Source organism: Macrobrachium rosenbergii, chromosome 11 (assembly GCF_040412425.1).
Source record: "Macrobrachium rosenbergii isolate ZJJX-2024 chromosome 11, ASM4041242v1, whole genome shotgun sequence".
Classification (NCBI taxonomy): domain Eukaryota; kingdom Metazoa; phylum Arthropoda; class Malacostraca; order Decapoda; family Palaemonidae; genus Macrobrachium; species Macrobrachium rosenbergii.
The window spans coordinates 11,430,970-11,458,230 of record NC_089751.1 but is presented as its reverse complement, the minus strand read 5'-3'; the positions used below and the strand labels follow the sequence as shown (position 1 = coordinate 11,458,230).

Here is a 27,261-nt window from a genome sequence, read left to right as displayed (position 1 = left end):
CAGAGTTCTTCCTGAAAGCTATGAAAGGAGTAATGCCCTGAGCTGGTTTCATTTCGATTTATGAAAATGCAGCTATAATACCAAACATCGGGGCACTTCCAACCATTCATTGCTTATGAGAGTGAAAAGAGAGTTGAGGGTGGTTGGACAGCAAGATGGAAGAAAAGAAGCTGGAATGAAGGTTACGTGAAAAAGATATCAAGTGGGTAAAACTAGGGGCCGAAGAAACACTGCAAACAACCTTCAGTAATGCTTACTGTGCAAAATTTTAGGTGCACTGACAGCACAAACCCCCTACAGGGGCCCTGGCTTGGGGATGGCAATGAACTGGGAGAAGCTGAGTCTTGTGCTAAAGCAGCAGGCAAATGCTGGGTAGCAATGAGTTTTTATGTAAGGCTTTCACTTCAGCTGTGCACAGGTTGTTACTGTTGGAGAGTGCTACTACCTCTACAGGCACACGCACACGAGCACACACACACACACCTCTCTCAGACTGTGCCAGAGAACAAGAAGAAGTAGGGAGGGTAACAAGGAGAGGTAGGGAGGGTAGTCTGGTGGGAAAGATCTGAAAATGCTGAACAGTATTCAGCCTGAAAATACCTGCAGAAAATTTTTGGACTGCTTTCATTTCTTGTAAAACCTCTTCCCCTGCGAAGAAGACCAGCCAGTACACTCTTCAAGGGGAGAATTGAGACTAGAGGTCCTACCCTTGCAGAACAAACAAAACTGGTGAGGGTCAACAGGCATGGAAGGGATAGGCTAAAGAGGCTAAATGCTTCCTCATGTCCTGCAAATCTGCACTGCTCAACCAGACACTTTTCTGCAGCAACACCCACCTCACAATCAAAACAGTCCAGATTCATCAACAATGAGAAAATGCTTCATTGCGAATTGGAGAATGAGTATGATAGAGGTCTATTTCTTGACCATAGCCAAAGAATAAATGCTGGCTTACAGCAAATTCCCCCAACTCGCCTGCATACCACCAATAACCACCTTGCTACCAAGCTTCAACAGCCAATTGTTTGTACTTCCACATTACCCCACAAGGTTCTGTGCATCACTAGAATCATCACTTTATACATGGCGTAAAGATAATGACAATATTACTGAAGCTTTATTTTTAAATACTGTGGTAAATTTAGTCCTGCCCCCTTAGCTTTGCTTGTGTGATGTCAACAGTCTCACCAACCATTTAGTTCACTGTTGAACATAATGATGCCAGATTTCTCTTGAACACAGGTATAAAATGAGCAAAACAGTAAACTTTGCTTCAGCAGGGGGGACCAGGGAGGCTTTTGTATCCTGGGGTTGTGACAATGACAGTGGAAGTGAGTGACAACGAAGTGCAGATTGATGAGGGAAGTTTGTGGGGTTGGGTATATGTTACCTGAAAACCCTTGTTCAGGGATGAAATTTAGGTTTTTGCAGATATATAGGACCACCAACAAACATTCCTAATAAAAATGCACATCTCACAGAGTATGACTGTTATTTGTGAATACTGTACTGACATTATCGACAAATTAGTCAATGAAACTAATAGATATGCAGACCAAATTCTTTTTGAGAAGGCAGAGTGGACTGCATCACATCCACATACACAATATTCTAGATGGAAACTGTTACTCAAAAAAGATGAAAAAGTTTTTGGGTTTGTCCTTGTTGATGGGGATTATTCCTCCACAAAATGTGAAGCATTTTTAGATCACGTCTAGAGAAACTAGAATCCCTTTTTCCCCCTAAACAATGTAGAGGGATGAGTACAAACATGTATACACTAATTCAACCAATTAATAATTGTTGTACAGTGAACCCCCATATTCGTGGGTGATGCGTACCACACCGCCCCGCGAATAGCTAAAATCCGCGAATACTTAAAACCCCCTCTAAAAACACTTAGAACTGCCCATTTTGATAGTTTAAACACAAGAAAAACCCTGTAAAAATGCTTACACCTGAGTATTTTAATAGTTTTATCACAAAAAGTGCATTTATTCATGAAAATTATATGAAAATACAGTAATTAGTGAATATTTCTCAGTGAAAAATACCATGAATGGGCGAATTTTCAGCGAATAATGAGGATATGTTCTCCAGAGAAACCCATGAATGCAGGAGTCTGTGAATCGTGAGAGCATGAATACAGGGGTTTACTGTGTGTATATATACTGTATATATATATATATATATATATTTTTTTAGACATTCCTTCAATTGCTAAGGAGTAATTTAGGCATGCAAAAATTCTGAATTACCTAGGAAAATATTGTACAAAGCATTCCAAAAGTATAGATATTTTTGAAAATGCTTTTCTTTTAAATACCAATTTTTGAAAGTGCTATCGTGCACAAAAGTCCATTCCCTCTGCTGATCCAGAGAGTGAACATGAATCCGCTGACTATGAAACACCGAAGCAGTTGAACAAGTAACTAATGGCACACCCAACAGATGTTGCACCGTTAAGGGCATATGGGAATAGGAAGGAAGCGTGAGAAGCAATATTTTTCTTGAACACGGAGTAAAGTCTCCATATTCTAATATCATTAAAAAAGTGATCATAAAGTTTTTGTTGTTGACGATACTGGGGTTGAGTGTAAATTGTGCCGTTAAGAAAATATGCGAAATAAATATGAGAATAAAAGTACTTAGGAAGTCAGTATTCATGAATTAGTATTTCGTATTGACTATCGTATCTTACCAACAGACATGATTGTCCACAGGTCGATACAAAACATTTCAGCAAGTGTTTATAGTGGTGCTCTATAACCTGCAAGCCACGGTATAATGTGGTTTGGAATCCACAATAAGCTGTAGGTCCCGTTGCTAGGTAACCAACTGGTTCTTAGCTACGTAATATAAGTCTAATCCTTCAGGCCAGCCCTAGGAGACCTGTTAATCAGCTCAGTGGTCTGGTTAAACTAAGGAATATTTTTTTTTACCTCTTATAAAAAAAAAACTAACATTTTTAGTAGCAGATTAGCAAAATTTTCAGTTCACTTACGTTATTTAGGTATAAACCACAAACTGCTGCTGGTTCATCCTTTATACGTGAACATTCATAGATCTGTTAGTTATACATATTGCGTGATTGGGCCAACATCCATAATCAAGGTGGGCGACATGGGTGATGCCAACCAAATGACAGTTTTTAGACACCTACAAATTACGGCTATACGTAATTTTTTTTAATACCAATACAAAATGAAAGACTCTGATCTTATCACCAATGTAACAAATTCATATTCAGTAAAAGAGAGAGAGAGAGAGAGAGAGAGAGAGAGAGAGAGAGAGAGAGAGAGAGAGAGAGAGAGAGAGAGAGAGAGAGAGAGAGAGAGAGAGAGAGTCTACTAGACATAACTAGCACTAGCGAATGATTTTTTTCAGTATGTTTTGTTTGGTGCTTTTGTTGGTGGTGTGAAGTTACAGTAACAAAAATGGGCTGTTAATTTGATAATCTTTTACCTGTTCAATTGTGATTATTGTTAATGTAGAATGCCATGGTCATGAAAACTATTACTCCACAAACAGTATTATGGTGTTGACACTTTTAAATTAATATAACAGTCTACACCAAAGGTTTAAGGATGACAGGACCCAAACCTGTGGTAAGAGGTATACCTTTGGTAGCACATTTTACACTCAAACCCAGTATCGTCAACAACAAAAATTTACAATCACTTTCCTAATGATATTAGAATATGGAGACTTTACTCTATGCTTAAAAAAATACCTGCTTCCCACTCCTTCCAGTTCCCATATGCTCTTATGGTGCAACATCTCTTGGGTCTTCTATTAGTTACTTGTTCAATTGCTTCGGTGTTTCATAGTCAGCGGTTTTCATGTTCACTTTCTGGATCAGTGGAGGGAACAGACTTTTGTGCACAATAGTACCTTATATTTTATTATAGATTGTTACTCTGCGACAAAAGGAGATTCCAACCACATATAACATCTGGCAATGTTACAAAGTGGGAGCAAAATTACCCAATGGATCTAGCCTGTTAATAAAGTTGCAAATGCATAATATTGCCGTCATCCTTAAACGGCATGGTAGAACTTTGGGGTGGCTCTGATTTGGGTATAACCTTGGAAACTGATTTTTCCTATGGTATTTTGGTTGCTTATTAACCATTTACCATTACTTTTTGTCGGTCAAGTGTAATTGACCTGTAATTAACATCAAAACTTATATGTTTTTGTATGCTGTCCATCCTGGAATGCTGTCTCGCATGCTCAGTGTTATGGGGGAGCTTTTGGTAAAAAGTGTAGTTTCCTTCACCAGGGGGCAGCTAAGTAACATGGCCTGCGAGGTTAGATTAGGTTAGGGTATGTTAGGTTAGCATAGCTCCTTTTATAACAGGTTTCCCTTGCCAATCCCTTCTTGAACATATGGCTCCCTAATGACCCATGCATGCACGGAACCTTTCCATAACAACAGTATGGCTTTCCGGTCTTTCGCCCAACGATTTCCCCCACCCAAAACCCCGCATTCCAAAGGGTCCCCAACCATGTTGGGTAGAAAAAAAGTAAACCTTAGTTTAACCAGACCACTGAGCTGATTAACAGCTCTCCTAGGGCTGGCCCGAAGGATTAGATTTATTTTTACATGGCTAAGAACCAATTGGTTACCTAGCAACGGGGCCTACAGCTTATTGTGGAATCCGAACCACATTATGACTAGAAATGAATTTCTATCAACAGAAATAAATCCCTCTAATTCTTCACTGGCCAGCTGGAGATTCGAACGCGGGCCAAGCAGTGCGCTAGCCAAGAACTATACCGACCTGTCCAACAAGGAACAGCCAATTTTCCAGGATAATAGTCCATGGGGAGATGTTCTGTAGTTTTACCATGATTTAGAAACATTTCTTACAAAGCCTACTGTTAGGCTACTACCACGTTCACATCCAGTTTTTATCCTTACCTCTAGGCTAAATCTAGCCTAGGTCTATCAGCTTTTACAAGAGGGGCAATTCTGTTACCTTTCGTTAGGCTAACCATAATAGTTCCAGCTGCATATATATACAATACAACGAAATTTGACACACTAGCCTAGTTTTAGCCTACTAGTTCACAAGCCTCCAGGACATAGCCTAGGCTAGACCCAATCAGGAACTTTGGCTTAGCAAGACTAACATAATGGCTGCTAAGGCTACTGCAGACTATGCTAAGACTGGCCTACCCGAGATTTTCACGATTGAGCAGTAGCCTAAAGACTAGAACGGAGTGACCTAAACAAATATCCGGCCTTACAGGACACAGCCTAACTAAGCCTAAGCTAACTTCTGGCCTAGAATAGGCTATCCTAGGCAGACGAGTCTAAGACCATTCCTTTGTTTATTTTGGTGCACTAGGCTGAACCAATCCAAAGCTACCGTAAACTTCCAATTGCTAGGCGTGGCCTAATGTGAAAGCCTAGTGTAACCCACCTTTCATTCTAAAGGCCTAGCCCAACGGACGAGCCACACTCGGCCTAGGCAGGGCACGAACTTGGGGGGGGGGGGGTATTTCACTTCCTTGTGACACAAATTGGGTACGGTTACTACCAAATACTACCGTTAAAGGAGCAATTTACGGGGTAAAAAAAATCGCGAACGGTAAAGGCGAACTCGAAATTCAACTGACCATAACAATGAGAATGAGGGTCACTGACACACACGAGAGGGCCAGGCTATCTGGAGCAAGAGTCCGGTCATTTCTCAGCTGGAAACAACAGAGAGGTCGTTCAGCATCCCTCTGGACGTCGCAGCATAACCCTCGAAGCTATTTAAACGAAACTCGCGCGGTCCTGGCCGAGAAGAAATGGTTTTAATCGACTGAAATTTCACTTTACCTTGTCCCAATTCGGTGCACAACTGACGACGATGAAAGAGTATCTCGGTGAGGTGATGATGCATTTGCAAGGCGAACTCTCTCGGTGCGTGTCACATCTGTTTGTCCGTGCAACAGAGGGCAGCACATGGTCGTATCACGCTTCTCGCTCGTTTGCGAGTCTCTCCATACTCGGTTTTGATAGGACTATCCATTCTTGGAGCTGGAATGTAATATTTAAGCCTATGGCCAAGCGATGGGGCCTATATGATAACGGCATTAAGCGCCGAAAGGGAGGTTTTAATGTGCAGCAGCTGATATTACAGAATGGAATGGAGGTACAGTAAACGGAATGAATAAGGGTTGCAGCTATGTGCCGAAGGGACTGCAAAGACCTAAAGTAATGCCTACTATGCACCGCATGATGTGCACTGACCACCTGCGTGAGCCGCCTCCATTTTTTTTTTATTCAGGGCCAGGTTTCGACGAAATTTGCTTATAATGTTGATTTCATCACCGATTCCAGATAGGTGATTTGTGGTGATAAGATTCATTTTGTGACCCACTCCATTTGGGTAACTTTGGTTTCCATTCTTGTGATACCTCTCCCAACCGAGAGTTGATTTAACAGTTTCATTTATATCTAGGTTTCGATGAAATTTGTAATAACATTCATTTCGTGACCGACTCCAGACTGATAAATTTTGGTGATAGTGTTCATTTTTTACCCACCCCAAATGGGTAATTTTGGTGTTCTGGAACGATGGTTGATCGCTATGGCAACCAACTCATCTATTATAGAATGCATAAATTGTTTACAATTTCAGTATTATATAAAATATCTCCACCAAACTATGTGATGTGATGCTCTATTACACACTAACGAGCAAATATTGTCTATCTTGAAAAAAAAAGCGGATGTCGGCCTAATGTTTTCTCCAAGTTAAGATAAGCATCCATTTGGTTTATTAACTCACGGCAGTCACAGCTTCCACTACGTCCTTCGGTTGGTCCGTTATTTACCTGTCAGTTGCTTTTTAAAAATGCCCTCTGTCGTTTATTACGTAATTATGAAGTTCGTAAGACAATTCACCTTACGGGCTGCTGTAGAGCGAGAGCCCGTGGCAGCGCAAGGCTAAATCTAAGTCCGTAATACAACTCAGAAGAGTCTGGCTGTATTTAAAAGTCCTTCTTCAAATGCTGTTGTGATATTTTGCTTCCATCATTCTTATCCAGCTATGTCATGCATAATGTGAATTATATGAACAGAAGTGCTTCTGAAATATTTTGAGATCATGTTTATTATTGGAAAATGTAAAATTTCAACACATGCTGTGATAATGTAACCAGTAAAACTGAATTTGGACAGACGTTCCCTATCACAAGATGAGCTGTTTATTGTTGGTGGGATCATTGTAAATTTGTCAGAAACATATTAGTCATTCGTAATAATGGCAGTTCAAGTGGTGAACTCGGTTTTACCTGGTTAAGCTTGGCGATTTCCAGTGTAACCGTATTTAGATATATTTTTCAATGTGGTGGTGGCCTACTTTCGCTACATATTTTAGTCTGTCTCAGTACAAGGTTCACAGTACTCCAAGTTATTCTATCTTCACTATTTCTGCCTTTGCATTAAATATTTGTACATCGTCTTCCACGTAACCAACTCTACCAGGATTAATGTACTCTATTAACCCTGCTCTCTACGTCGTCCATTCTTGCTATTAACCGTGGACAGACATTAAGTAGGTGTGACCTTGATCTTTATGACAAGAAAGTAATAAACTGCCTAGAGAATGCTATCCAGACAAGATTACCGAATAATAATTTCAGTGCTTCCTTAAACCAATTCTCTCACTGACAAATTAACGTAATTATCTGAACCACAAAGGCCTCAGAGTTGGAGGTTAATGAGGCACATGCGAGGGAAAAATATGTAAGAATTTTCTTCATCCATGTTGCATTGAAATTGACGTTCACGTCAACTCCATCAGTTATCCACCAGTAACGCTCAAAAAATCAAATGGAAATCCCCAGGTTCTATAAATCGCAGCAAAAGGAATTAATGTGGGCCTAACTGGTAACATTTTATTAGCAGTATTCGAAATACTATGCACAGCTTTCATACACACACACATTATTGTGATTTTGAAAATGACGTGCGTACAACAAATTTCTTCCAGGTTGATCTTTGTGTTTGCCCAGGTGTTCATTCAGCATTCTAGAAACGAGAATAACAAGCAATAAATTTTGGAGCTAGCACTTTAATAATTCGTATGATTTACATGTAGGTCCCTGAACAATTTGAATAAGGCGAAATCTGTGTAATTTGAGGACATTAGTGTAAGTTGACTTGTGCATATAAGAAACTTTAATGATTTATAATGTCGATTTAAATGTAGTTATGTGATATTTAGTACCATAGACAGAACATATAGAATTTAAGCCAAAGACCAAACGCTGGGACCTATGAAGTCATTCAAAGCCGAAACGGAAATTGACAATAAAAAGGTTTGAAGATGTAACAGTTGCACTATTAAACAATTGTTGCGAGGGTGCAAAGTAAGATGGAAGAAAGACTATGAACAGAAGTACAGAAAAAGTAATGAAAGGGGTTCCAACTTGGGGCCAAAGGTACACTGCAAAGAACCTTAAGTAATGCCTACAGTGTACCGCACGAGGTGCACTGATGGACCCCCTACAGAGTATTTAGTACCATAATTTGCAAGAAAAATGTTTAAGATATTTGCATCTAATTCTAATTCTTCCACTTTTAATCCTTCAGTATTGTTTTTCTTGGCCAAATCTTTAATATCATATATTACTTCTGATTCTTCAGTACAGGTTATGCTTGACCTAACTGCAGCATTTGACACAGTTGACCATAATCTACTGCTTGAAGACCTGAGAGCAGTAGGCATAAAAAATGATGTACACAAATGATATAAACTACTTAGAACACAGGAAGGGTATAGTGGCTATATCTAATGAGAAATCAGAAAAGAAAGGCCTAACAAAAGGAGTGCCCCAAGGTAGGGTTCTGGGTCCGCTGCTATTTGGCATTCACACAACTGAACTATCTAGAATACTAAATAAGCACAAGGTTGAGTATAAACTGCATGCTGATGATACTCTGTTCTATTTTCCTGTCGAAATGGTAGAAGTCGCCATTAGTAAAATTAATGCAATAATGAAAGATATAAAAAAATGGATGTCAGCGAAGAAACTGAAACTTAATGAAGACAAAACTGAGTATGCTATTTGGATCTGACGGTGCACTACAAAAATATGAACACTTCAAAACAATAACTACTGGTTCATCAACGATAAATACTGTATTGTAGCAGCAGTGAGGAACTTAGGAATATTTATTGATAATAAATTGTCGATGAAGAACCATATATTGCATATTACAAAATCCCATGGCTATCATATTAGAAACATCACATTTATTAGAAAATACCTAAACAACGATACTCTGAAAACAGCAATTTGCAACCATATACTTTCGAGGTTTGACTACTGCAACATTATATACTGTATTACGGTCTCCCTAACTACCTACTAAGAAAATTGCAAGGAGTACAAAATAGAGCTCCCAGGTTAATAACCCCAGCACTAATTGAGCTACATTGCTCCCAGTAAAACCTAGAATAGAATATAAAATACTTCTTACAGTCTTTAAAGCACTAAAATATGGTGAACCAACATATCTGAGAAACTGCTTAAACTTCTTTAGACCTGAAATGAATATTGTAATCAGACATGCAAGAGAAGCATATATATGCTATTTGAACCTAGAACAAATCATAAGTCAGGCGAGAGAGCATTTGTACATTGCGCACCTAGACTATACAACAAAATGCCACCTGAAGTGGAAATCATACAAGAGAGCAAATTTTAAAAAAGAACTAAAGACTCTCCTGTTCTGCAGGAGCTACAATACTAACGTGAAAACACTAAAAGACAATTATAAAATATAATAAGCACCTCATTTTGAAGATGTACAAGGGCCCGCCAGAGAGGGAATCATCCCTGTGGAGGGCTGTACATAAAACCAAACAAAGTGAAACAGTTTACCATACATATCTGCTTGATATCTCCCACTCTTCATTATTGTTTTCCCTCAGCAAGTCTGTAATATACCACTTCTGATTTTTCTATATTCTTGATGTTATTTATTCCAAAATTCATTTCCACACCAAATTCATCAATATACCGTAGTCTAGGCTATGACTGCTATTTTTTAATATTTCCTAAACATGGTTCCTTAATATTGTTCTCTCTTACTGACTCTTTAATCTCATCTTCCATGCCTGGTCTTTCAGTTTTGCTTTACCATCACAAATGTTTAATTTTTACTTTTCCTAAGCATACATAGGTGAGTGAGTTGGGGGACACCCCCACTCACCAGCCATCATCAAGACCTTTTACCATTCACAATAGGGACTATACAGGATGGTCGAAATGGGATTATGATAAGAGGCCATGGTTTGTATACCCAGGTAAATTATAAATTACTTTCAGATTTTGACCTGTTCCTATGGGATAATCTCTCAAGTGGCTGGCAAGTTGAATCTCCCCCAAGAAATGCCATACTCCTAGTTACAATCACGACTCAAGAATCAATGACTCCTGTAACCCCTATATAGTCTGGCATAGGGACAAGAGATTGATTGGGCCATACACCAGAGTTAGTTTGCATCTGAACTCCCCTTTGTTAAAATGAAGATCTCACGAGCTGAAGCTCTAAGATAGGGTACTAGATTGTCAAGTCTACCTGCATCGTAGCTTGTCCAGCACATATTCGGCCTGACTACTGCCTGGCAAGGGAAAAAAGAAAGGAAGGGAGAGAGTGTCATTGCAAGTTCAGGAAGAAGTGCAAAACAAACTTCTCCTGAGACAGCATGTGACCAAGGACTATGTGGCTTAGCCAAGCTGAATGTTCCTGTCCCAACAGGAACTGCATTGAAACTTCCCAGAAACTGTTGGCGCAAGTCTACTGGAAAGGCTCTTGTTGCTGCCGTATCTATCAGCATGCCTAGGTAGTTTGCCTGCTGTTTGGACTTGATCTCCAAATTTTTGGAGTTTATTATGAATCCTATGTCATAACAAAATGCAAGTAAGAGGTGGTCTCTGTTCTAGAGCAACTGTAACCCGAAGGATGCGAAGCTAGGTAATCATCAAGGTAATGCAGCAAGTGCATACTTTGCAAATGAGCCTAAGTCAGCACTAGGGTGATCACTCATGTGAACACCTGGGCAACTATTGCCAGTCCGAAGCACAGGACCTTGAATGGCAGACAGTCTCATTGCAGACAAAGCAGAGGTTCTTACTGAAGGACTGATGGACAGGTGCCTCCATATCCACAGAATGAAGTTTTCTCCTCTAATGGAATCCAAAATGAAATATGCTGCCTTCCCAAACAGGTGCAAACACAAGTAAGCTAATGCTGGATAAAAATAAATAACAGCAGTCTTTAGCCAGGTGCTAACACATGCAAGTTAATGCCTGCAGTTAAAAAAAAATGGTCAACTCTAAAGTGGTGCCAACAAACACAAGATCATGCTTCCATTAGAAATTGGCAACCTACACCATGGTGCAAACATGGGTATTAATGCCTGGGTAAAATAAAAAGACAACCTTTAGTATGGTGCAAATACACACAAACTAATGCCGAGTACAAAAAAATGGCAGCCTTTACCTTGGTGCAAACACACACAGGTTACTGTCACCTGTAGCACAATGCAAACATGCAAATTAATGCCTGTGTAAAAAAAAAAGTAACCTCTAGCACAGTGCAAACACATGCAAGTTAATGCCTGTATAAAAAAAAAAGGCAACCTTCAGTGTGCTGCCAAAACACAGAAGTTAATGCCTGGGTAAAAAAAAAAGGCAACACCCCATGTGCTGCCAAAACAGAAGTTAATGCCTGTGTAAAAAAAAAAGGCAACCTCCAGTGTGCTGCCAAAACACAGAAGTTAATGCATGTGTAAAAAAAAAGCAACCTCCTGTGTGCTGCCAAAACACAGAAGTTAATGCCCGTGTAAAAAAAAAAGCAACAACCAGTGTGCTGCCAAAACACAGAAGTTAATGCCTGTTTTAAAAAAAAAGGCAACCTCCAGTGTGCTGCCAAAACACAGAAGTTAATGCATGTGTAAAAAAAAAAGCAACCTCCAGTGTGCTGCCAAAACACAGAAGTTAATGCCTGTGTAAAAAAAAAAAGCAACCACCAGTGTGCTGCCAAAACACAGAAGTTAATGCCGGTGTTAAAAAAAAGGCAACCTCCAGTGTGCTGCCAAAACACAGAAGTTAATGCCTATGTAAAAAAAAAAAAAAACGCAGACCTCCAGTGCGCTGCCAAAACAGTCCAGTGTACTTCCAAAACACAGAAGTTAATGCCTCGGTAAAAAAATAAAAAGGCAATCTCTAGCATGGCGCAAACACATGCAAGTTAATGTCTGTGTTAAAAAAAATGCAAACTCTAGTGGTGAAAACACAAGCAAGTTATTGCCTGGGTAAAAAAAACGACAATCTTTAGCATGGTGCAAACACATGCTAGTTAATACCTGTGTGAAAAAAAAGGCAACCTCTGGAGCAAACACACAAGTTAATGTTTTCATATATACAAAAAAATGCAAACTCTGGCATGTTCAAACAAATTCAAGTTAATGCTGGAGTTAAAAAAATGGCAATCTACAGTGTGGTGTAAACAACTCAACACCTGGGCAATAAAAATAAATAAAAGGCAACCTGTAAGTTAATTGCATAAGTAAAAAAAAAGGCAACCTCCAACTTAATGCCAGGGTAAAAAAAAAATGGCAGCCTCTAACACGGTACAAACAAATGGAAGTTAATGCTTGGGTAAGAAAATGACCACCTTTGGCATGGTGTAAATTTTACATCATGCCAAAGGTTGTCAAAAATAAAGAAAAGGCAACCTGTACATTAATTGCATAAGTAAAAAAAAGGGCAACCTCCAACTTAATGCTGGGGTAAAAAAAAATGGCAGCCTCTAACATGGTACAAACAAATGGAAGTTAATGCTTGGGTAAGAAAATGACCACCTTTGGCATGGTGTAAATTTTACATCATGCCAAAGGTTGCCAATTTTTTTTTTACATCAAATAAAAGGTAGTAATTGTTATGTTAAAATAAAATGCTAACAGCATTCCCTATTTTATTATAGAACAATAATCAATACCACTACAATAGCAAAATAAGAAGAACGACTTAAAAAAAAAAACTATTTACATATACACAATGATAGATTACTCACTGAAAGCTAAATACAGTATATTACTCCAAAATACCATATCACTGACCAAATGACTGACCATACAGTCAAATACCTCCAAAGTAAACACTTCAAAATTTTCTCAAGGATCCTTAAGTTCACAAAAACAGGAGGTTATCAAAGTTATATACAATTTGGGAACAGGTTAACTATCCACTAACATTTCCTCCATAATACCACTCAATATTTAGGTTTCATAACATTTACACCAGTACAATCATAGCAAGAATACTTAGAAGAGACCCTGACTAGGGATTAAGCCAAGATGATGATGATGAACATGTGGGTTTTTACACAATGAAAGAGGCTGCCAGTGTATTTTGATTTAATGATACTAAAAGAATAGAACCTGAATAAATTAATCCCCATGTGGAGACATGCTCACCACAAGACAACAGACTACTAAGCTGTGAAGTAAAGATTAGTCATCCCCCTTGACACCTCTCCACCTGCTCTGTACATTATTCTGCTTGTGGTATGTAGCACTTGTGCATAGTTTGGCACAGCAATCCCCTATATTAATAATGGATTCACCATTTCAGGAACTTGATCCCTTGGCAAGTGATCAATCCAACACAGTGAGAAAAGGGGCTTCCCTACAGGTGAGGAATACTCAGTTGCAATCAACTGAGGTTTATACATTGTATGGATACAACAGCTTACAAGGACATATTACCCACATTGTCATCAATCAAAATGTGCTAAGTAAATCATTATGAGCAAACTCAAGTTTTTAACGGTGACAAAGCCCAGGTAAACTGTAAGGGTAATAATGTAAAGGGGATTCATAGTAAAAAAAATAAAATGGTACAATCAGAAAGGTTTATTCAGAATCTACAGGCAATACATAAACAAAGCTATCTTTTACATGATTGTACAATTCATCAATCAATGTTGCCATTTCTTGTGAGGGACTTGCTGCTTCTAGGTAGTGGATCACATCTTTCAATTTAGCAATGTATGAATCTGAGGTTTGACTTGTATTGAAAATTACTTCCTCTGTTTCAGTATTGTAATGGTCTTCCTCAGAGACAACATTACCATATACTTCTTGAGGTACAGAATTACTGTAGGATACCTCTTCCATAATGATGTTACTATATGCGCCATCATCAGTAACATGTGACTTTGTTCTGAACTCTGGTAAAAGGAATGATGCCAAGTGCAAATGAACACAAACACCTGCATAAGTATATGCAGTACAAGTACAGCTATTTGATGCAAGAGAGCACTGCACTGAAATTTTATGTGAGGTAACAAATACACTGACTTCCCCACTTTCCTGTGACAGTATGCTATATCTTGGATGTTCTTCTTTAAGGATATTTCTAGCCTCCTCCATCATTAAGTCATTCAAATTTTCTATTCTTTTTTCCTCTTGCAATTTCATTAGTAGCTCAAGATGTCTGCAAAATAAACGTTTTTTTCCTATTCTGCATGAACAACTAAGTTCTGGGAAAAATAATGTGTAACTTTTATCTTCATTGCACTCCATTGGCATATGGAAGATTCCACCGCCTTTGTAGATAACCTTCTCTCCCCATCCTTTCTCTATAAGCTGAGTAGCACCTCTCCCAGGCTGTGAAATGTGCAGATAAATTTTTTCACTGAGTAAATAAAGAATGCAGTATATTTCCATATAAAAGATGACCTTTAGATATGACGAGGTTAAAAATTATGGCAAATTTTCATGAATTTAACTCATATCTGTAGTATAAGATGACTATTAAATTACAAAACCATCTGTGTATAGGCTAGCTTTTGGTTATATAAGGCTGATGTATTACAAATGCTGTTTTACTTACTGTATCCTTAGAAATTCAAAATAAACAAAATAACAAAGCCAATTCTATATCACGTTTTTCCTACACGTCGCCTAAAATGGAAACCATTGTTTTGTTTACATTTCATCGCCAATCACAAACAACCCCTAAGAACAATGGAACAATATGATAATGTACGATAATTATCGTACATAATTATCATTCGTATGGCTAATTTGTTCTAAACAGTTGTACATAATCCAAAACTGTGTTATTTATCGCCAAAATGATAATAAATTTTTAATGAAAAATGACAAATTAAACAGAAATTTGTATTTTTCCTAACATACAAATCCACAACATCTGATTAGGAGTACCCTTAGGCACGCATGCGCAGACTATCCTACATGTTATTACTACCATAATTACACTACCATTAAAATTTTTGAAAGGTTACCAAAAGATAAAGGTTGCTGTGAGTGCAACCATAACTCAATGTTTACACTTTCTCAGCTGGGCTCGCACTGATAAGGTTGATTTCATTGATATGGAATTATTCCCTGAATATACCAATAACATATAAGGTAAAAATGGTTTTAATTCCTTTAATATCAATTTATTTCATAATGTAAAATTTTTCATGTACTGTATAAGTCGTTGGTTATCGCACTGAGGCCAAGACTAGCCTACCGATAAACATCACTCAGAATTCAAGGTTTGATTTTTAGACTGGTAGTACAGTATAAGACAACCCCCAATTTTTAGATGTGAATTTTAGGATTTAAAGGTCATCTTATATGCAGAAATATACAGTACTGTATAAACTAGCATAAACTTCAATTACTCCATTTTGGAGTACATTAAGACTAATAATAACCAATTAAAATACTTTAAGAAATGTAAAACATACCAACTACAGGCACGACTTATTACAGTATGTGACCATAAACAGTACACTGAAGACAACTTATAAAAATGAGACGATTGCACACTATACACTGAAAATTTCAAAGCACTGTAAATGCAATGCAGTTAACTAAAATTTCCCATTATAAGTGGCACTGGGATAAAAAAAAAAGTCTGATGTACAAGCTATCTATACACAGTAGCTGTAGTAGACACAAAAGCCCATTGAGAAAAAAAAGGGGCCTTTGGCACTAACTATACAAACAAAAGAACTTCCATGGTATACTTTTAACAACAGATGAGTTAACAATTATTGTTAACTCATCAGTTGCCAAAAATATACCATGAAAGTTCTTTTATTTGAGAGGTTTGTTTCATATTTGCAAGAAGAGATAGTCAATCATGTTTATAATTTGTATTCAACAGGAAATTCATAAAAACATTATTGAAAATTTTCATAAAAATTCTACAAGCATTTGAAACAATACTGAGCCTAACTGATATGTAGAAATATATATTACTTTTGGTTTTGTCTGTTAAATGAGAACTAAAATAATTCAAAATGACCAGCTACAGTATCCTCACTTCAGTTAATCATTTTCTCTCTTGGAGTCAACCCAATTTGTGCAGCTGGGAAGGAGGCTTACCTAAGTTACAAAAACATAAGCAATAAAACTTTTAAACTGTTGTAATAACTAAAGATATGCTCCTATAGAAAAAAAAAACACAATATCTGTATGTTGAATATGGTAGAACTTCCCAGTTAAGCAAGTACTTGGTTTAGCAAACAAAATACTGTAGTGTGCAATACTTTTCTTATTTTGGCACATTGATGGCTCATGATTAACTACGGGAAATTGTTGGCATAGTTATATCCACTAGTAATTGTTTGTAGGGAAATGTTCAAGATCCACTGGAATGTCCATTCTGATGTGATGCAATTGTGTGAAATAACTGCCAAAAATTAACTGCCCGTCTAATTTAGAATAATATATCATTAGGATGCAGAGGCTTGGCTGAATTAGGGTGCTAACTGACAGACTGACTTTTGCAAAATAGCCATGTGCTATTACAGCAATGAAGGTCATCACCATTGAAAACCATGTAAATGCTTTAAGTTTTTATAAATACTTTCACATACATTCACTCATGATGCATACTCAAAGAAACAGCTCATCTCATAACATGTCATATTAGACTAAAGATGAAATTCATAGAGGCTATGAAAACAAATTAAAATAATAAAAACTCTTACATTAAAGCTTACTCAACATCTACTTTTACAAAAATATATTCTGCAAAGGGCTCTAATTTCCTTTGTAAACTTAAAAATACCACTAGAGCTAAAGTTCTCTTCCTCATCTAATTTATTGGAGAGGAAATGCCCTCTAAGTCCCCAAGATTGAGAGAGATTTCTTATAATTTAGCCCAATAGGTAGGCAGCCATGTGTATGCAGATGCAGATCCCACATGCAATAGCTAACTGTCTCATTTTTAGTAGTCTATCCAATTACTTGTGAGGTGGGAACTTATATGAAGCAAGTGTTACGTCTGCAAGAAAAATCATAATTAGCTGACAGACTCATAGGATCCATCTCCAAATGGGTTTGAGATCAACAATCAGAACCAATGCTACAATAGAAATAAAGAGTCGTACAGTAAACACCAGCACTAATGGAATTTAGCTCAACACATTTCTGTCATAGTGGTTTTCTGCTGCAGAGGACATTGGCAAAACCATAGACTTACTGGAGCTTTTCCTTATTTCAAACTACTGTGCTAGAAACAGATTTCCTTTTGATTGTGCCAACTATTCCCAGAGCTGAAACACCAGGACTTCGTGAAACATTAATTAGTCATATCATTAAGTTAAGTCTCAACAGAATATGGATTCCATGCAACTCTGCTATGCTAAACTAGCATAACCTATGTCTAGAATATTAACAAGAAACAAAAGAGAAGTGGCAGATCCATTTATTTTTTATAGTGTAGTCGTTTGTTTCATCCTCAAGGAGTTACCTTCCCTGGTCTACCAGAGCTCCATGCTGACTAAACTAATATCAAAGAATTCTCTTCTAGTTGGTCTTTTTGGCCAGGTATTGTGTCATACTGATTAACATTATAACACGTGATGGAGTGCATAATAGACTCAAAGATACGAGGGCACTTTCCCTTATCTTCAGCAAAGCTGAACCCAGCTTCTCCAATGTCAAAGAACCCGCAAGAAAGAGAAGTGACTACTGTGCATGCGCATCCGCCCTCCTGTTTATAACCGAGCCATTAAAGACCAAGGAGCCATTACTCTCTGGTGGTCAATAGCAAACGGTTTACGTCGTTACTAGCGCTAAAAAAAAATTCTACTTTTTTCTCCGACTTCATTATCAAGGATCATGGAAACATCAAAAACAGAAAGATAAGTGCTTAATATTAAGTTCCAGTTGAAAGTTTTAGTTTTAAACTTTTGGAATTTATAATTCGTGTGTGAAAGCTGGAACCTGGCTCGCTGATTGCTAGTTTTGTAAAGCGAAAATTGTTTTAAATTCTAACTAAATGTTTTAACTAAAAGAAATGTTCCACAACTTATCATAAATAAAGAAAATCTTTTCAGATTATAAGATGTCTACAAGAATCTAGGCAAGAAGTGAGAATAATTTAGACCAGATTAATAGTGGATGTTGTCTGTAGCCTATGTCCTAGGATTGCGTATTCTTAAGTGACCTAGCTTAGACCAAGGACCCTAGGATCAGATAAGAAGAACATCTGGGCTAAATAAGTCAATAGCCTAACAATAAGCTTGGGCTACGAAGGCAAGGGCACCAACGCCTTACCTCTCAAAAAAATCACACACTATGGAGGAACATGGAATGGTTCCCCACATAATTCTGTTAAACCATTAACTGTATCTTATACTGTATAAGGTTCATATCCTGCTCTAACTTCTCAAAACATTTCCAGACCCAAAAGAGGAGTGGAAGGTGGATCTGCAGTAGTCATCTCTAGTTTAATAAAGGAATAGGAGAGTAATGAAGTCAAAGGCATTAGAGAAGGATAAAAGGCAGATTAATTCCTGGTGTAACTATTGCTTCTCAATCTGTTTTACTTCCTTTCCTTATGTATAATAAACTGAGGCATAAATTCCTTTCATTAATCCCTATATTCCTAATTCTATTTCCAAGATCACACTCTAGAAACCTCCAGCTGGCACAAACAGTGTGTCTATTAATTCAGAACTGAACATCCTGTGAACACAGTAATCTCTACAAAGCCTGATGTTCTTTGCTTCCCCGTGGAAGACCTCCTAAAGAACAAAGGCACGATCACAATACAGTGAAAACAGAAGCCAAACCAGTGAACTACTAACAACCATCCACAGCTGTGGCATGAAGAATTCTGACAAGAGCTTAAACATACAAAACGCACTTGGCAGAGAACCAGACAGTCATCCAGGTCAATCACACGGACCTGTTTTATCTGAATGCCGACTTGCCTGATACAGCTATCTTTAACAGTAGGTAAGATTCATCCCAAATGAATAAGAGAGATTTGTACACTGTATGAAAACCTGTGTTCTATATATATAGTATATAATAATCTTCATACAATGTAGTGTGGAAGTTATCAATGGCAAGTGTAGACTAACCTCTAGTAGTTTCCTCTTCTTTGGTGTAGTATGATAAACGCTGTCCTCAGGACTATTTGGATCATGACCAGTATGTACATCCTTTTCAGTTACTACCAAAATATTACCTCCCATTGGATGAGTCAATTTCTGAAAAAAATAAAAAATGAGAGTGCATCATGTCATGCAATATAAACGATTTAATGTCATTAATTCACTCCAGCTCAAACCTGCCCAAAGCAACTATACCTTAGGGTTCACAGATTTAATTTGCATGCTTTGTTGTGTTTATCAAAAAGGATTTTAAATTACTTTTTATTAAAGAGCAATTTTTGGCAATAGAATCTTTTTTTCTCACCATAACTGAAATTCACAAATAGGGTGACAATGCAAAGAAGGTTAGTGGCACTATGTTTTTGAACTAAAGTGAAAATGTACATACTGTACAGTACTATAGCATTAAAACTGTATGCACCTTAAAGGTAATGTATGCCTTGCATCCAATATGTTTGCTGCTCTTTTTGGAGGGAGGCCCACCTCTGATACATTGGTGGTGATGGTAAGTAGACTGTTTCAGTTGTGGGAATTTTTCATATTTATGCTGTACAGAAAGGATCTCTGTGATTAATTCTTCATGAGGGCGACTTCCCATGATGTGAACGGTGACTGTTGCATCTCTAACTCTGCGTTCTTGACGCAGGATATCATCCTTGATAATATCTTCCATTTCTACTAGAAGCAAACATAATTCCAGAGGTAAAATTATGTATGTGACATATACCATACAAAAAATCTAATGATAAAGTACTAATTTCAAAATTCTACATAATATGAGAGCAATTCACTAATCAATAACAAAAACACAAAATACAAGAAAAAATAGTTCTTAGTAACATGACTCAGCAAATACAGTATTACTTTCTACAGTGCATTAAAAACCTTGAATAATTCGCTTTACAAGAAAACGTAGTTACATTTAAAATTACAAAATGGAAACAATGGCTTTTATAGTTACAAAATGGAGACAATACCTTTTCCAGTCGTAAAACACAAACAATGCCTTTTGTAAAGTTTAAAGTGCCAGAATGGGTGGGGTCTCATTCTGAAGGAATGTTGTACATTACTGTATCATGATTTTTTATGATAAAATAAATTTTTTAGGTACCTACCCTCTATCCTTAGCCACAGATACAGCTATGATAGAAGGTAAGTTTCACCTCAAAAATAATGATTTTTATGATAAAATTAATTTTTTAGATACTTACCCTCTATCATGTGCTTTATCTGTGGCTAATGATAGAGGTTAAGTTTCACCTCAAAAATTATCTTTTGGCTATTATTTAAGATAAGCACACTTTCATACGAAACACCAAATTTTGTTTTGTATATATTTCACTCAATGGTCTGGTCAAACTATTTATTATCAATACAGTAATAATAATAATGTACATGCATGTACCAACAAGATTCTTCATTACTGTATAAGAAATCAATAAAAATTTACCACAAAGATTTTGCTCTCCTAGACCTGACAGTAGTCAGTTAGAAAGAGCACAAGACAGAAGAGCAGGAAGAAATCATTTTGTGTTTAACCTCAAAAGGGAAAAGCTGATGTTAAAATATTTATGATGATGAATACTGAACCCTTGGTACAAGGAAACGGTTTCTTTCTACAAAACAGAATTCACCTTAAAACTGACTAGAGGACCTAGTTAGATGGAAAGATAAGGGAAGTAGAAAACATCTATCTAACTGGAGTGACATCTCAAAGTACAAAGTACTGCACTGATCCTACATTGGTTTATACCATCAACATACTCAAATCTCAGATCTGAAGTTAGACAATAGTTCTTTGGTATTGACTGACTCAGCTGCTGGTGAAATAACCAAACCTGGAAGGATTGTCTGTGCTGTTAGGGAGGGCAAGGAAACCATTCCAATCCAAACACTCCTTATATAATCTAGGGGTACATAGTTATCTTGGAATATATAGGTCAGTGATCTGGAGTGGATGGAATGGTGAGATGAAATTAAAAGAAAATGCAACACTCAGAGACAGTAAGGACAGACTATATAACTCCACCAATGGCTTTCACATGGGTGAGAGAATACATACTGCAATATTTTGGTAGAAATTTCAGGGCTAGAAAGAGAAGGTGGATAAATATCAATTCATCATATCAATTCATCATATATTTGACTCAGTTGACCATCAATTTTTGTGAAATTATCTCTAACTTTAGTAAATGGAATGGGATGGAATAGTGTGTTTAGGCTAAAGGCCAGATGCTGAGAAACTATGAGGTCATTCAGTGATGAAAGGAAAATTAAGAGTAAAAGGTTATAAAGGTGTAACAGGAGGAAAATTTTGCAGTTGCACTATGAAACAACTATCAGGAGAGGTTGGATAACAAGATGGAAGAAAAATAATATGAATGGAAGTACAGTAAAAGGAATGAAAGGGGTTGCACCTAGGGGTCAAAAGCTGCAAATAACCTTTAGTAATGGCTACAGTGCACCCCGTGAGGTGCACTAACAGCGTTAACCCACTACTGGGCCAACTTTGGCAAAGAGCAAAGAATTTGTCTAGGATGAATACACCTATTCACTAACTGCTTTAACCTAGAAGGCTATTGAGCCCATGGAAACTGGGAATGAAGAGATGACAGCATGGTGAACAAGCATTAGCATTGATGGCAAAGATGTACCTTTATGGATCTCCAGGACCAGGGCACAAAAGCATATCCTTTCTTACAATCTTTGCCAGTCTGAAAAGAATAAGATGAGTGGGCTTTTGGGGTAAATAAAAAAAAAGATTTCATGAGTGACGATTGAGGAACATGACAAATTTTGCAAGTATTTTTGTACTTTTCCTAACATAAAAGCCTGAGGTCTTTACATAGGAATCACCTTCAGAGTAAGCTGGAGCAGGCAACAAGGTTGTTCGGTAGTTGAACCACCAGTGGGAGAGGTGAGGGGTACCCTCACCAACTCCCTTCGCTGAGTCGTGAATCCACTTGCCTTATAGCCCAGGTAAGCAGAATGAGTGGTGGCTAGAGGAGGGCAGTTTCTGTAAAGCCTCACGTTTGTATGTTAGGAAAAATACAAATTACTTTCAAAATTTGTCATTTGTTCCTTTACAAATACAAACCATCAATATTTACATAGGAAGACTTACTGATTGGTGGGAGGATCTGAGTAGACTTCTTAACCGACTGGAGGTTTGCCTCACCTAGGACTTTTTTCTGGTCGTGCAATGTCGAGCAGAGGAAGCAGTCCCATGCCTCTGATCAGGGGAACAAAAGTGTGCTCAGCTGTCAGACTTGTGGGCTTTTCAAAGCAATGGGTGTGAAAGCAACATTACTCCGAAAAAGGCTTGGAAGAATATTGTGTCGGAGGTAATAAAGCTAAGATAAGTACACACAGTCCCCGGTTTACGACGGGGGTTCCGTTCTTACGCCCCGTCGTAAGCCAAAAATAGTCATGAACCAAAAAATTGTCGAAAATCGTCAAAAATCCTAAGAAAACCTCACTTTTAATGCTCTGGGTATATTGAAAATGATGTAAACTGCATTTTTATTGAGTTTTTCATTAAAAAAACTCCAAATTTTGATTATTCTCCCATTTTGGAGCCATATTTCTTCCGTCGGATCGGCGTACAACTTGTCGTAACCCTGGAACATGCGTCATAAACCGGGAAATAATTTCTGACGACTGTATCTGAAAAGCGTCGTAACCTCAGAATGTTGTAAGCCGGACCCTTCATAACCCAGGGACTGCCTGTAATGGGTTAGTTTTATTGCCCAGCTCTCTCCCCCTTTGCTAGAGAGAGGGTAGGATTTGCTTCTATTAGATCATAACCATGAAAAAATAGAAAGGCTGAACACTCACCTGCATCTGTATCCATTAAGCATATGATGGTTTGATGACCTATCTCTGCCTGCAGGAGAGGAAAGGCGCTAGAAGGAGAAAGGAGGGGGGCCAGTCACATGCACACACACACACTTTCATTTCTATTACCGTAAATCTTAGACCCAGATGCTACCTGTCCCACCAGGGGAACTGGATGAGCTACACCACTTGTGATCAGCCACCACAGAACCTAAGGAAAAGGAGTCCAAGAGCCTATGGGCAATGTCTCACAGGTAAAAGAAGGTGAACATTGTCTGACGTAACCACACTCCTACTCTCAGCACATGATATACCGACTGGTTCTTCCTGAATGCGAGGGAGGGCACAGTGCACCTAAGTTCGTGAGCTCTGGGCTGGAACGTACTCGAGTCCTCCTTGTTTGACGTTGAGCATGCCCGTTTGACCGCCTTACAAAGCAAGAAAGATATTGTGTTCTTGGACACCTCTTTCTTGGTCTTGCCAGTGCTAACAAAAAGTTGTCGACACTCAGGCCTGAGCTGCTGAGTCCTTTTAAGGTAGCACCACAACACCCTAACTGAACAAAGTAGTACCTCTTCTGGTTCGTTACCTACAAAGTCCTGTAGGGAGGAGATCGAGAACGACTCGAATCTGGTGTAAGGAACCGATGGATTTTGAGTCTTTGCTATGAATTCTGGTATACATTCAAATGAAACAGATCCCCATCCCCTCGAGTGCTTAACATTATATAGAAAAGACCATGAAGTTCGCCTATTCTCTTCACCAATGCTACGACAAGAAGAGATACAGTCTTAGGAGTCAGATCCCTGGCTGACGACTCTCGTAGAGGTTCATAAGCTGCACGAGTCAGGCTTTGAAGGACCTAAGTCCCATCCCATTCTGGGGGCCTGAGTTCCCTGTGAGAGCAAGATTTTTCAAAGTTCCTCATCAGCATTGACATCTCCCATGAGGAAGAGAGATCTATGTCTTTTAGGCGCAGGACTAAGCCCAGGGTGGCTCTGTAGCCTTAAATTGCTGGGACAGAGAGGTGCTTCTCTCGGCGAAGGAAGACGAGAAAGTCCGCTACCTGCTGAACTGTAGCTCCGAATGGATAGCAGAGCCAGCAGGTCCGGATACCACTTGGCATGCGGCCATTTGGGAGCCACCAGGGTCATTCTGAGATTAGTGGTGATCACTACCCTGTTGATCACTTGATGAACAAGACAAAATGGAGGAATAGTGTAAATGTTGAGATTGTTCCATGGGTGCTGAAAGGTGTCATCCACTGCAGCCCAAGGATCCGGGAAGACTGAGCAAACACCGGCAACTTCCTGTTGTGCCATGTTTCAAAGAGGTCTATAACTGTTCACCCCCAAGATCAAACAATCTTTCCACTTGACCCTGGCGGTCAAGTTTGTCTGCCACTACATTCTTTTGCCCGGGATGTATCTGGCTGACAACTCCACTGAGTGTGATATTGCCCACTCGTGCACTTGCACCGTCAAAGACGACAAGTGACTGAGAACAACTTGCCACGTTCGAGCCGGTTGTTCCTGTCAGGACAGGAATAATTGCACTGTCTCCTTGGACTTGCTGATGCGGGAGTCTGAGGGAAAACTCACTGCTGCCGTATCTATCACCATGCCAAAGTACTTTATCCTCTGCTTGGGTAAGAGGTCTGACTTCTCAAGATTTATCACAATGTCTAGGTTGCGACAAAATTCGAGAGGCGATTTCTGTCCTGAAGCAACTTCAAACAAGAGTTTGTCAGAACTAGCCAATCATCAAGATAGCTCAGAAGTCGTATCCCATGCAAATGGCCCAAGTCGAAACAAGGGTGAACACTCTCATGAACACCTAGGGAGCAGCTGATAGTCCAAAGCAAAGTGCCCTAAATTGATACACTGTCCCATTGAGGATAAAGCAGAGGTACTTGTGGGAGGACTGATGGATGGGTATCTGGAAATACGCATCCTGCAGATCCACTGTAAGCATGGAGTCGGACTCCTTGATGGCCGCCAGCAGTGACTGAGTCATTTCAATTTTGAATTGAGTCTGGCGAACAAACCGGTTCAAGGCTGATAGATCTATGACCAGTCTCCATCCCCCTGATACTTTCTCTACAAGAAAGAGCATGCTGTAAAATCCTGGAGATTGGTCTTTCACAACTTCACAGCGCTCTTAATCACCATTGCCTTCACCTTGTTCTGTAGAGCGAGGTCCTTCAGCAAGCTGGAAACTCATGTCTGTAGACAGACCGGAAGAATGGTAGATATGAGCAGACTGCAATATCCATTATCTAAAAAGTATTTAGGCAATTTATGAGGCTCTCTTAATTCAAGCTTCCAAGAGTAAGAACACTAAGTAGCAGTCTTGTAAGAATTGGCTTTGCTAGATATTAACGAGCAAGAAATGCTAAGGAATCCAGCAGAATAGTAGTGTTTTCAAATTCCAGAAATGCTATAATCCTTTGACATTTCTTCACTGAATGAGAGACTGGAAGCTAAACACACATTACAATTGCTTCCTTTGGTAATTGCAGTCAGTGCACTTGTGATAAACAAAATAGTAGTCAGCACGCTACCCAATAAAATGAGCTGAAGAGGCATTAGCAATATGAGTACTACCTTGCCTACTAATGTTTGCAGAAAGGAATCATCTCAAAAATAGCAATAGCTCCCAGAGAAGTGCTTACATCTAATGTCAAGGGATGAACAGAGGAGAATGGTTCAGCTTTTATTTCATCACTTGTAGAAAAATGACAGGCCACCCAAAGGTGCTCTCATGGAAGAAGTGAGAATGATCCCCTTTCTCTCAGAAGGGGCAGAGAAATAATCAGGCAGACTCTCCCAAAGCCTTAGTATGCCCAATTCCATTTGCCTATGCAATGAAGCATAGTACTATTTTTTAACCTTCCATTCTGAAGGACCTCGAGGATACAAGAATGGACTTGGTAGGCCTTGGAGAGGTAAATAGAGCTGAAACAGAGGGGGTAAAAGACTTCTGAAGTAGGGTAACAAGCATTTACCACTCTTCACTTTCAACCATTAAATACTGTACAGTAGTTGACACTGGGACTGGGGCCATTCCTTAGATACTTTGCAAGGCACAGCTGGGTTACAAACCTGAACCATTCAGGACTATATTATAAATGGTGTTTCTCTTTAAGCTATTCATGAAATCACTGCACTACCTACAACAAGTGCCACTGCATCTACACTAAAACATTATATATATTTGATATGAAAAATCAGTTACTAGACACAAATGTATAACTGATCACTTTATAAGGGCTCAAATGATAAGTGCATTTCAAAATCAAATACTGTATCATAATTCCAACAAAAAATTACATGAACTAAGTAGGCAAGATAATTCTAGCTTATAATAAACATATATCCATTAAGTCATAACTATAGCAATAACTTATGAAATGGACTATAATAAAAAAAAAAGAGCATTATAAACACTATTTGAATTTGAAAAACAAATTACTTTGTTTCCAGTAAATAATGAGAGAGTATCATAAACAAATGAAGTGCATTAACAAAGCAGAGGTTGGTGAATTCCTCTAAACAAAACAACCATAAATAGTTAGGCTTTCCTCCATTATTTTACATTTCAATAAGAAAGTCCAATTTTCTAAACAATAATAAGCAAAACAGCTCTTCCAAATATAAGGAAAATTCATAGTGAGCAGTAGCAGTAATATATAGGTGCTGTTTAACACACTTATTAAAGCCCCAAAAAACCAAATTAAAATAATCAAGGTAAAACCATCACCAAGAAAATGAAAAGAAGGATAATACACTATAGGCTGAAACAATAAAAATCAATTATGGAAACACGATAACTGGTTAAGTTCTAGGAAGCCAAGTCAGTAAGTTTGTTCAGACTGTCAGACAAACTTGACATGTCTGATAGAGGGACTTGGGGTGTGCGTGCCTTTTGAGCATGTCTTGAAAGAGAGACAACGCACCTAAAGGTACTGT

General features: G+C 38.3%; 2 protein-coding genes across 12 annotated transcripts in view; both read right to left on the bottom strand.

The window, feature by feature from the left end:
* LOC136843142 (endoribonuclease Dcr-1-like) overlaps nt 1-6,201 on the bottom strand; it is a 91,570-nt gene extending 85,369 nt beyond the window's left edge. The window contains exon 1 of one of the 3 annotated variants that reach the window (XM_067111193.1): nt 5,837-6,201. The gene's annotated coding sequence lies outside the window, so the exon portion shown is untranslated. Of the gene's footprint in view, nt 1-5,559 lie in introns of all 3 variants that reach the window. The other 2 variants (XM_067111194.1, XM_067111195.1) reach the window with 2 other exon arrangements.
* A 7,718-nt stretch (nt 6,202-13,919) lies between these two features.
* Nucleotides 13,920-27,261, bottom strand: part of LOC136843138 (uncharacterized) — a 33,549-nt gene continuing 20,207 nt past the window's right edge. For 4 of the 9 annotated variants that reach the window (XM_067111182.1, XM_067111181.1, XM_067111183.1 and 1 more), the window contains exons 3-5: nt 19,875-20,128; nt 19,421-19,549; nt 13,920-14,690 (exon numbers count right to left, since the gene is read on the bottom strand). In XM_067111182.1, the coding sequence (XP_066967283.1) occupies nt 13,935-14,690; nt 19,421-19,549; nt 19,875-20,128 (1,139 nt within the window). In that variant the 3' untranslated portion in view covers nt 13,920-13,934. Of the gene's footprint in view, nt 14,691-19,420; nt 19,550-19,874; nt 20,132-22,107; nt 22,168-22,577; nt 24,497-27,261 lie in introns of those variants that run through there. The other 5 variants (XM_067111187.1, XM_067111188.1, XM_067111179.1 and 2 more) reach the window with 3 other exon arrangements.